This window comes from Quercus lobata, unplaced genomic scaffold (assembly GCF_001633185.2).
Source record: "Quercus lobata isolate SW786 unplaced genomic scaffold, ValleyOak3.0 Primary Assembly Scq3eQI_1865, whole genome shotgun sequence".
Classification (NCBI taxonomy): domain Eukaryota; kingdom Viridiplantae; phylum Streptophyta; class Magnoliopsida; order Fagales; family Fagaceae; genus Quercus; species Quercus lobata.
In genome coordinates, this window is record NW_022154716.1 from 61,016 (window position 1) to 73,740 (window position 12,725).

Here is a 12,725-nt window from a genome sequence, read left to right on the forward strand (position 1 = left end):
CTACCCTGAAGTTTTGGTGATACTGAGTTGATTATCCAAGTACCAACTATATTATCAGCACGAATCCATGCTTGAACAGCCGTTGGTGAATTCACGAGTGGAGAAGAAATGGTTATAGAACCATCTATAAAACCAAGCTTATTTTTACCAATCAAAGACTTTCTCACTGATCTTGCCCAAGCAAAATAATTTTCTTCTCCAACCAGAGGCTGAGAAGTGAAAACAGCCCCTGGATTTTCTCCTGGATGTAAGAACAGGGGATCATTGAGATTATATGAGTCTTGCGAAGAAGATGAAGATTCAGTGGTAGAAGTATTAGCTGTTGTGTAAGCCATTAAGACAAAAGAAAAGCTTGAGAAGATTTTAAAAAAAAGCTTGAGAAAGCTTGGAGAGGAGCAACAATGGTGGACGATGAAAGAGAAATTCCCAAATCTGTAAAACCCTAGAATTTCAAGCTTTCTAGGAGCTCTGATACCATATGAGAAAAGAAAGAATTGGGAAAAACTGAATTGAATTAATTAATTTAGCTTGTGTCTTTATATACATCATCAAGTCCAGCTAGGAACGAGAAACAGAGCACTGAGCTAAGCTAACAAATCAGAATAACTAACTAACAACTTCTCTCACATGTCAACAAACTAACCTACTCACGTGTGAACACTAATGAAAGAAAATAATACTAAACTACAAGTCGTATATTGTTAATGAAACAAACACAGCTACTAAGCTACAAGAGCTTCAGATATTGCTTCTTGAACCTCTGCTATACGTGTTGAGCCTTGCTTCTTCTGCTCTAATTGCTTGCTTTGGTCTAAGTGTTTGCCTTGATCTTGATAGAAAATAGAAACAAATAAGAACACGATGGCTAACAAATACATACAAGACAAGAAGATGATAGCTTCACATTCCCGTCCTTGCCAGCAACACGCACATTAGTAAAGTCTTCAATCCTAACTGAATTGATCTGTGCACAATAGCAAACATTGGAAATTAAGTCACTAGACTTTAACATAATGGATAATGTGAAAAGTATAGATCCGTATCCCATGAATATTCACCAACAATCATGCCATCAAATGTCTTTACACCAAAGAAGAATCAATAGCCTTTGCTTCATACAAGAGAACAGGAATTGAAGTAAGACACCTTACATATTAAAGCAGCTGTTGATTTCCATCCTCAAGATGTATAACCTCATTTTCTAAAATGACATGCCAAATAACATCCATATCATCCTTTTGGAGGATGCCAGGAGGGGTCAAGAGGACCAATTACCCTGGTCATCCATTTTGAGCCAACTAGCGCAGAACAAGCAGTCGGTCAATAATGCTGCCCTTACCTCTTCTCATTGCTATCTCATCATAAGTGGGATTTGTGGGACAAAAGAAGAGTCCCACTTGCATCTGGACTAAGAAAGTATGGAAACACCGGCAAAACTAACAGCATTTCAGCAGAGACATGATAGATCAAAAATTCTTATATACACAAATGGAAAAGCACCAGGTGACCCAAGAAAATTCAACAAATTTAACGTACCCAAAACACTACCAAAATTTTTATAGTTTTTCTCTGACATGCCCAGAATCCCAAAACTCAATAAAAAATTCATCACATATCGGCTAATACCATTAGTTACAAAAGAACTCAGATGCTAAATCTGAACAATTTTGTGTATTTACTCCAAAACAAAAGACAAAATAAAACCCCAAAAAAAGAAAAATTCGAAGTAGCCAGAAATTCCAAAAAAAAAAAACCTTCTGAGCTCGTCGTAGATCTATCCCTTGATGGCCATGGCCATGAGCAGAGGCTTATTTTGGTCAGACTCAGAGGCATCGTGTTTGAGAATTCTTGATTTAATTGTGTTTTCATTGTGTGCGCTAAAGTGTATTAAAATTTTTTTTTTCCAGTAAAAATGATGACGTGTCGTTTATTCATTGGCTGCCGTAAATTACCTTTTTCCCTGACGAATTTATAAGCTCTTAAAATTTTACTTATAAGGACCTCACACGCGTGGTATTCTCGCACGTGGCGTGGAATAGTCAAACTGAAAAGACTGCTATATAAGGCATCTGTTGGCTGTACTTTCTAGACTTTTTAGGGTTTGTGTTTTGGTTACATTTGGGAACTGGATGTAAACCAGTACGGCTGGTGGCTGTCCAGTGATATCAAGGGCAGATCCAGCACTGAGTGATGCGTATTCTTAGATTTTGCTGTCTACTTTTTCTTTCAATTTCATTGTACTTTTGATTTTTGCTATATGTGTGTGTGTGTGTGTGTTTTATTTTTTATTTTTTTTAAAGCTTGGTTAGAATTGCCTATTATTACCTGAACTTCTCTGCTTTTCTTCAACCTCGGCTCTATTTACACCTTGTTCAAATTCTCTTTGCTAATCTTAGATCTTGTTCTTTTGATTTATGGATTCATATGCTGGATCTATATAAATCATATTTTAATTAATGGATATTTTATTAGATCTGTATTATTTTTTATACATTTTTACTGTATTCTTAATTTTAAAGCTTTGGCTATCTATGTCTTTGCGATTTGTGTTTATTTTGTTCAAATTCAAATTTTTTCTTGAATCTTGGAACGTTTTGGATATCCCGTTTGTAACACAAATCGGATCCAATGGATCCTTTAATATAAATTTGAAACCAACCACATCTCTGCATCTCTATCCTCTCAAAACGAGAAACTTCTTGGAGATTACTTAGAAGCGGTGGGAAATTCAAATGGAGATGAACAAGAAAAGCTGAATTTTAAATTGAAGATGACCTACCTACACAAAAGGTTTGTGCGTCCCACTGTTTTTTTTTTTCAATACAAATTTTAGAAAATTTTGATATAGCCATGTATTGCTTTTTGTTATTTCGAGACTTACTGGATATTTTCTGGTCTATTGTTTTACAGGCCTTCACAATAAAACTCCATTAAAAGAAAGGCTGCACGTGCTTGAAGGATGTGTGGGCTTTGAGGTCAGTACTATTAAAAGTCTATTATGCATATTTTCATTTTGAAATTTATTTAATTTTTTCGAAATTATATATTCACACGAATTACGGTTTTATTATTATTTTTTAATTTCGCAAATGAACGTTGTTGATTCACACATTCAGATTTTTTTGTTTTCACTTCCCTAACGTGGTTACAGCGTATGACCAAGTCCAGAGGGTATGTAATCCCTTTATTTCATACACATTACGTGATTGTATGAATGAATCCCGTTGAGGTGGAATTAAGGTTTTGATCAAGAGACATATGAACTTAGGACCTCATAAATACCATAAGCTTGAAAATCACTGGACCAACCGTTGGCTTTAAATTCACATCTCTAAATAACTTGAGAAAAGTAGGTTTTCATATGTAAGAATCATGTGCCTATTAGTGTATCAGTGTTTTTTATTCTCAAATTCAGAAAATGGATACAAAAAAAATGGAAATGAAAAAAAAGAGTTTTTTTGAAGGAATTAAATAGTTTTCGTGATTTTCATTTATGTTTTTGGTGCGCTCGGCACTTCCAAAAATATCAAAGCGCTTATTCGAATTGAGTCAATGCCTTAGCATCACCAAAATGCACTGAACAATCATCTAAGAACGTGTCCTATAAATTGCGTTTTGTAATTGGCGTTTCAATGTCCATTCAATTATTCATTAATTGGCATTTCTGAAGCTACCTTAGTTATATTAACTTTGTAACACAATAGGAGCATATTATGGTTTTATGGTGTTATATAATTCAAAAGAAAACACGGAGAAAAATATACATTATTCGTCCATATACAAGATAAGGAAATGGATCTTGTAACTTAAATTCCTGTGGCATTGAAATACCAACCCCAGCACACGACTAGGCCACATCTGTAATATAGAACTTCAAAAGCCCATCACTATGCATTACAAATTATAACCCAAGTTGTAAGGGAAGTCGAACTTATTCTCAAAATTCATAATTGGGTGATTTTAATATACCCATTTAATTTTTTTAAAATAATTTATGTTAATAATATTTAATAATAAAAAATTACCTTTTTTTAATAAAAAAATTCATAATTTAAACAAATCACAACTCGTCAAAAATGACTTCCACTATCAAAATACTTATTTAATCAATGATTAAAACGCACATAATTTCTATATTTGTCTTTGCTTTGAAAGCTGATACTACATTGATATAATAATAATAATAATAATAATATTATTATTATTATTATTATTATTACTCAAATCCGTGTTGCCAAGGTAGAGCTAGGAACTTTGAGTTGGTACACGTGTCAAGGCAAACTCAAATCACATATATACATTACCTAAATATTAATTCTTTAAAGTACTTATCAAAAATTATTTTATAATAATGTAAGTTATACCGTACAATGTATATATACACCCGCAAGAGTACATTGCAATTTGTATAAAATTCTCAACGTTGATATATATAAAATTCTTTTAAGAGAACATTGTAATTCGTATCTAGGAAGCATGAACTTCACTAGAGTGTCGAACTTGTGTTGGATATGGTCTTTATTTTTTTGAAAAATTAGGGACGCTGGAGGGGTATTTCTTTTAGTTGCAATCTTTTATTTACTTGTTTGATTTAAATCTTATTCTTGGTTTGTATTCTAATTTCTAAACCTCATTTGTTAGTCATGAATTCCCTTTCTAATCCATTTTTTCTCTGAAATTAATATGTCTAACATTATATTAAATAAAATTAGTGCTTAATAATTTATATTTTGGTCTGTGGACCTGTTTGAGCCCACAAATTCGTGCATGCCATACTAACTAGTCTTGTATTGAATGATTATTTGGATTCTGCTTTTCAAATGCATTCTATTTGGATTCTTTTGTTTTTTTTTTTTTAAATCTTTGTAGCTTTATTTTTATATATATACTTTTTGTTAACAAAAACAAAATTAAATCTCAATAGGGTTCTTAATTTCTCAAATCATAAGTGCCCAGGCCCAAATCATAATTGCCCAGGCCCGTGCCCATGCCCAGCCCTAAATTTCTATCAGCCTAAACCCTTAGTTTCTCTCTGCCTAAACCCTAAGTTTCTCTACTCTGTTTTTTGCTCCCAAATTTTTTTTTTCTCTACTGTCATTTCGTTCTCTGAAAACTCTCTCCTATGGCGTCCTCTAGGCTCCTGTTGTACAAGAAGCTGTCAATGGCATCAACCCGATTCTACTGTGGTCAAGCTTCAGAACCTCCAAAGCAGCAGTCACTCAAAGAAAGGTAAGGTTGTGGGTTTTGAATATTACTAGTCCTTGATGAAATATGTGATGGGTTTGGTATGGTTAACTGGGTTAAGTTCCTTGTTTTTGTCTATAATAACTTAGGGATGCCTTTACTAATTACAGTGTAGGTTGCTTTAGTTTTGTGAATAGGTTCAAATCTTGTTGTTTGGGTGTTATTTTTGGTGAATAATGCTCATTAATCTGTTCTGCTAGACTTTTTTTTTTTTTTTTAATAAAGCTGGGAGGAGGATGAATGTGAAAACTGTAGGGTGGGAAAACAAAGAAGGTTATGGGGAATAATATTGGGAGGAATGGAAATGAAGGACTGAAGGAGAGTGGAGATGATGATGAGTTTGTTGGGTTAATGTCATAGTCAATAAGTAATACTAATTTGTACTATCCTTAGATTCTAAAATGTACCAAATTCTTAGTTATATCATTGCCTTATGCTGGCATGTGGAATGCTAAAGTCATATTACATCTCAAAATTGGTTTCTACAGCAGATTGTTTTAGTTAAGCTATGTTGGTTGGTTGGAATTTGAACAGGCTTCAAGTCTTGTTGAGAAGGTGAACTAACCCAAGCTTCTCACATATGCGTCCCCAACAACATCTCATCAAACAATTGGAACCCTTCAACATTCCACTCTATGAATGCCAATTAGAATTTCAAGCTTTCAACTCATAACAGAAATTGAAGTTCCCCATATATATTCTGAGAAGACTAGCTAGGTCTCTCTAATCCTATCAAACAATGGCTAGTTGCAAGCATGTTTTCATGTTGGCTTTAATTGTAACAGTCTTTGTCCACCCCCAGCATTGATGCTGCCTACAATTCCATCTCTGCCACTTTGCCACCAATGCTTAGCACTCCATTGCCAACTTTGTTAAGGACCACATTGCCACCATTGCCAAGTACCCAAATCCCCTCCTTACCAAATCCAACTCTGCCAACAGTTCCCAAGGTGATTGTTCCTCCTCTGCCAGCCACTCCATTGCCCACCATTTGCCACAACAATCCCATCAATTCCTACCATTCCAACCACGATCCCAACTATTCCTTTCTTCTCCCCGCCCCCATCAAACTGATCTAGTTGTCCTTGAAGCACTTCATATTTTGCATATTGTGCATCTGTACAATGTATGTTTGTCTTTTTTGTTTTTTGTTTTTTCATTTAATAATTGTTATATAGTATTTGTATATTTGCTGAAAGATATATATAGTATTCCTGGTGAACTAAATAGTGTTGTTATTGTGCAGGTTTACTTGTTATTGTAAGAAATTAGACGATGATGTATCTCATCGTCTAATTAAATATTTGGACAAACTCGAAGGTGGAAGCCTTGCAGTGATGCTGAAGGCTGAAAGGCTTATTTTGCAAAGCAAGGCTGCCATTATTGATGCTGCGAAACACGAGTTATCCAGCGGATTCAGGCCAATCGGGCTTGTTTTGGGAGGTGTGGTCGGGATTGATGCTTACCTGAGTAGTCGACGATTGGAAACAAAGGTGGCTGATCTGCATGTGCTTGTGGAACGGTTGTCGAACAGTGTGATTAATGAGCACTCTTCTCTTGGAGAAGAAATAGCAAAGCTTACCGTGGAAGTTTCGAAGCTTTCTACGCTCATCTCCAAGGAGCCACCTAATCCAGAAGTGGAGAGGAAAATGGATGCAGTTTTGGCAGCGACTGAGAAACTAGTTTCCGAGTATGTGAAGAAAAGTGAACAGAAGAAGAAATATGGTGGCTTGCAGAAGACCATGCGTGGTTTTGTCACCTGGTTATTTGATGTTGATGACTAGGTGGCAACCATAGCAGGAGTAATTTATGTAAATTGTGTGGCCTTTGTGCCTCCCTAGGTCTTTCTTATATGCTATTTTAAATTTTAATCAGGATGTTTTTCTTATATGTAATTAAATTTTGATTAGGAATTAAATTTTTTTTTTTTATATGTCATTGAATTTTGATTGAATGGGAATTTTCAAATGAAAATTTTTGTGAATGATTACATACACTTGCAAGTTTATAGTTAATGAAATTTTAGTTAGTATTCAGAGGTGTGTTATATAAGGGATGGTGTAGGGAATGATTACATAACTTATCTTATCCATACCTAATTCGATTAATTTATCTATGATTACCTTACGCGATTAATATTCATATTCAATATATCTATGATTACCTTACGCAATTAATATTCATATTCAATAGTTACATAACTTCTCTAGAAATGCAACTCTCAAAAATTCAACCTAAAATTAAAGCACTTAATGAATATATATATATGTGTGTATGTATGTATTTAGGGTTGTCAAATGGGTGACTTTGGGTTGGTTTGAGTTTGGCATAATTGGGTTGGATATATAAAACTCATTTACCTATTAAAACCCATTTAACTAATTGCTTCTAATTCAAATCTAACTCAATCCAATTATTATGGGTAGACCTCAATCCATCCAATTACCCAATTATCAAAATTATCAAAATGCTACTAAAGTGAAAAATGACCGATGTACTCTAAAATCTTAAAAAATGACCAAAATATCCCAAAACCTAAAAATTACCAAAATAACCCCAGAAACCTAAAAAATGACCAAAATGCCCTCCAAAACCCAAAAAATGACCAAAATACCTCTGAAACTTAAAAAATGACCAAAATACCCCCAAAACTTTAAAATTACCAAAATATTCCCAAAACCAAAAAATGACAAAAATACCCCTGAAACCTAAAAAATGACAAAAATACTACCAAAACCTTAAAATGACCAAAATACCCCTAAAACCCAAAAAATGACCAAAATACCCCTGAAACCCAAAAATGTCCAAAATACCCTCGAAACCCAAAAAATGACCAAAATACCCTCGAAAACTAGAAAATTACCAAAATACCCCTGAAACCCATAAAATGACCAAAATACCCCCGAAATCCAAAAAATGACCAAAATATCCCCGAAACCTAAAAAATGACCAAAATACCTTGAAACCTGAAAATGACCAAAATACCCCCTAAACCTGAAAATGACTAAAATACCCCTGAAATCCAAACTACTAATCCGCATGATGTGCAATGCATGTTGAAATATTTTGTTTAATTTTATGTGTAATGTTTGGGGATTCAACTTTAATTATATTTCATCTTCGGGGGGTTTTTGAACCTTGGATGGCTCTAGTGGAATGGCGTTTGCCTGTTATCTTTGATATTTTAGATTTACTTGTGTTTTAATTGTTGCCAAAGAAAACTCAATTTTAGCAAGATTGTCATATTTCAAAAATTGTATATAAATCTTATAAAAATAATCAGTAAAATTATTTTACAATGATAATTAATTAATTATTGCATTACTTAAAATAACTAATGAGATGGGTTCAAGTTGTATCTGTTACAACTTATGAGTTGCACCTTTTTACACTTTTAATTGTGAGAAAAAAAAAATTTGCATGTCATCAGTTCTTTCTACGCGCTAGTCTCCATCTTCTTCTCTCTCTAAACTTAAACAAAAAAAAAAAAAAAATGATCCCATCTTCACAGTCATGAGTTTTAAATCACATTCCCATTTTTGGTAGAGGCTCAAAGTTTAGTGTGGTTGGCCATTTTTCAACAAACACACTTTTTTGATAATAAGCAACAAACACACTCGGTTATGAGAGAAGATGAGATAGTTTCAATTCTCATCAATGGGAGGGTGTCACCTCGGGAATTGTGGGGATGGCTGGGAATTTTGGAATTGGCAAAGATGGTATCTGGGTGCTTGGCAATTGTGGCAATGTGGGTTTTGGCAGAATTGGCAATGCTGGTGTGTCCAAAATGTGGCGCGCTGCAAGGCTTGTGGTTGCTAGTGATAATGCTAGGACCAAAGAAAGGAGGAAACAATAATTAGAAAACGCCATGGTTTGATGAAAATTTCTCAAACTTAGGGAAGAAGAAATATAGTGAAAGAGAGTGAGAGATAGGAAAATGAGATTTCTATATTTTCATATATTATACAATGGTATTTACAGCCTTGAATCTAACCTAATGTTAGTTCAATAAATAACAAATTGGGATGGCCTGGAACGAACTTCAACGGCTAGTAACAGTGGTAACAAAGTTAATAGCACTAACAGAATTTTGAATTTGAAGTTTAACTACCTTTAGTAAGACGACACCGTATTGTTAAAAGTCTAAAGTCTGCTGAGAAACGATGCCGTGTTGCTGTGGTTGTTTGAAAACGGTGTCGTGTCTAACAGTAGAAACTTTGAGAAGATGTTGTTGATTGAAAAAACTAGATGGCTGATGGCCATCAGTGATGGGTATTTTTAGTGGGAAAACGTTAAAGCAGGATTTTGAGGACTAAATAAACGATATATGAGTTTGAATGTTTGATGGAATATTATGGTTGGAGGGAGGAAGTATGAGGAAACCTTGATTAGTTCACCTCCCAAACTAGACTAATTGTTTGTTCAAAAATACCAGTCAACCTAAAAGGATGCAATTGTTCCAAAAAACATATAGAGAAGAAGAAAAAGAAGATGTAATAGGAAAACAAACCTACTGCTTATATGAGTCTATCATGAGACTCTCTTTTTTAACTAATAATAATAATAATTTTTTTTTTAAAAAAGACACATTTTCTTTATAAATTATCAAATGAATACACTGACTTGGATATTTGACCAATTTTTCATGTGACGCTTAGTAGATGATGATAATTTATATTTTGATGAGATTTCAAATAAGATCTTATATATGCCAAAAGTGAGTAGTTTAACTAACAGTCTGATATCACTTGGTGTTTTCAATGGAAACTTATAGGGGAATATTTGACCAATTTTTTATGTGACACTTAGTAGATGATGGTAATTTATATTTTGAAGAGGTTTCAAATAAGATCTTATATATGCCAAGAGCACGCAATTCACCAGCTGATAGTCTAACATCACTTAGTGTTTTCAATGAAAACTTTTAGGATTCAAATTTTTCTCCAATTGTAACCATTGAATTTATAAAAAATAAAATCTTATTAAGTGGGGCAAAACATATATATAATTGCTTAGGTGTGTTGGGTGCACATGCACCATAGTCCAGCCCACATAGACTTCTATTGCAAGTGGAAATAGGCGAAGTGGTCTACATGAATAAAACTTCTATTCCTAATGTAATTAGGAGAGTGGCAGGCAATGGGAGGAGCTTTTATATAAAGCTTGGGACGTGTGTTTCATATATATATTGAGATATAGAGAAAAGAGAAAAGTGCCACACGGTGAAAAAGAAAAAGAATAGAGAAAAATGATTGCTACCTTTGAGAAAGATAATTTTTGTGTGTGAGAGCAAAGAAAAATAAGAGAGATTTTTTTTTTCTTTAGCCGTGAGGCATACACAAGAATTATTGTAATTGATTTGATAATGGTGAAATTATTTGGAGTTTGTCCCGTGGTTTTTCCCTTCAAAGAGAAAGGGATTTCCACATAAAGTTTGTGTTTTTGTGTGTGATTGTTATTTTGAATTGCTAATATTTGTGATAATATTATTTGGGACCTAACAAGGTGTTGTATATTGGATTATTCAATTAAATTCAAACAATTGATTGTATTAATAGTGAAATATCAACACTTTTCACTTTTTCAAAGACAATTAAATTCTTTATTTATGTTTTGAATTTAATAGGAAAGTTTAATGTACTGTAATAAAGAATTGTACTTAAGTTTTATACTTAGAAGTTTGTGTTCTAAGTATGAAATTTATAAATTACTAGTATATACTAGCATGGTCGTGCATGTTAGTATACATGTCCACTGGACTCTAGCTAGGCCCATTGTAATATACTTACACCATATTTTATATTTATTGCACACATATTACTTATGCTGCCTATGTATAGGCAACATCATTTTGTGTAATTTTATGGATCAACATATAAGAGAATTGATTCTTTATTCTAACAATGCAATATATGAATTAATTATAAGTTATACGATATGCTAGTTAATTTACAATCCATAAGTAACCCATAATTAATCTCATTACATATTTGTTTACAATCATTTTTTTCACAGTCGTACACTTTTCATTTGCATTATCCTCTTCCAAAAAGTATGACAATTCCATTCGAATTGTCATAATTTCATTAGTATGCTTGCATGCGCAATGTACACTTTGAATCAAAGACCGATGTAGAGAAGGTTTTGTTAAGAGAACCTTGGATGGTCAAGTTTAGACCTTTCAAGTATGAGCAAATTGTAGCACGCATGTTTAATTTGAAGGGTAGCATGTACCCATTCGGTTTTTATAGTGAAAATACATTAAATATTTAAGGATCCCGAGAAATCTATATATATAATAATAGGTAAAGTTAAGAGAAAATCTAATTAGATCTCAAATTGGAATTCAATTAGAGTCTAATTTTGTGCCACATGTCCCATCTAATCTAAGTTTCTAAATTTTTGAGCCAACTGAGTTAATTTAATGTAGAAATTGGATTTCAATTAGAGTTTGATTTTGTGACATGTGTCACATTTAATCTAAGTTTTTTAATTTTTATGTCAAATGAGTTAATTTAGTGTAAAAAACAAGGAGTCCAATATAAGTAAACCATAAAAAACATAATTTTTGAATGATTTTATATTTATGAGCTTTTTTTTATAGAACTAAAAACAATTCAAGTTTATAAGTCATCTATATATATATATATATGTCCCATCTAATCAAAAATTTTTTAATTTTTGTGCCAAATGAGTTAGTTTCGTGTAAAAAACGAGGAGTCCAATATAAATAAATTATAAAAAGCATAATCATATATTTAACATTATATAAAATTAGAGGAAGAGAGAGTTTAAATGATTTAATATTTATGAGCTTTTTTTGTATAACTAAAAACAATTCAAATTTATAAGTCATCTATATATAAATTAATAGGTAAACTTTAGAGAAAATCCTATTAGATTTTATCATTAAAGTCCAATTTTACATCATGTGTCCTAAATTATTTATTTTTAGAGAGGATTTTATTTCATAATTTTGGAATAAAACGTGGGACCATATCAGAATTAATGAACATAAAAATATTTAAAAATTTGACAATTTACATTTTTTACCTAATAACATTCTTACAATACTTTTTAAAGAGTTAAAAAAATATATATAAGAATGACTATCAATAATATTTAAATTATATATGTAAGAATTATACTATGCATCTTAATGTGTATTTTTTAAGTATATCCATGCATATGCATGGGGTTACAAGTTAGTTAAATTAATGAGTTGTCACAGGAAAATCTTTAATAGTTAACATCTGTCACTTGATTAGTTAGAGTTTCACTTATAAACTAGTTAGACGAATGGCTTCAATTCTCCAAGGAAGGTCAAGGAGCTACATTATGGTTCAATTTTTATACCATACCATTTGGTATATATATATATATATATATAGATGGTGCTTGAGCCATCTAACTCTACCCATAATTTTTCCTTTTTGTTTTTTTTGTTTTTTATTTATTATTATTATCATTAGCAGATATCT

At 32.5% G+C, this 12,725-nt stretch overlaps 1 protein-coding gene and 1 long non-coding RNA gene across 2 annotated transcripts; one reads left to right on the plus strand and one right to left on the minus strand.

Moving 5' to 3' along the window:
• Window positions 1-514: 514 nt before the first annotated feature.
• LOC115973086 lies at window positions 515-1,842 on the minus strand. Its single transcript, XR_004087604.1, has 2 exons — window positions 1,152-1,842; window positions 515-964 (listed from the first exon to the last, which is right to left on the minus strand). It is a non-coding gene; the product is annotated as an uncharacterized LOC115973086 (long non-coding RNA).
• A 243-nt stretch (window positions 1,843-2,085) lies between these two features.
• Window positions 2,086-7,280, plus strand: LOC115973085. The gene is made up of 4 exons (XM_031093326.1): window positions 2,086-2,790; window positions 2,911-2,975; window positions 5,137-5,229; window positions 6,491-7,280. The coding sequence occupies exons 3-4, from the start codon at window positions 5,162-5,164 to the stop codon at window positions 7,026-7,028; spliced, it is 606 nt and encodes a 201-aa protein (XP_030949186.1). The 5' UTR covers window positions 2,086-2,790; window positions 2,911-2,975; window positions 5,137-5,161; the 3' UTR covers window positions 7,029-7,280.
• Window positions 7,281-12,725: the final 5,445 nt, after the last annotated feature.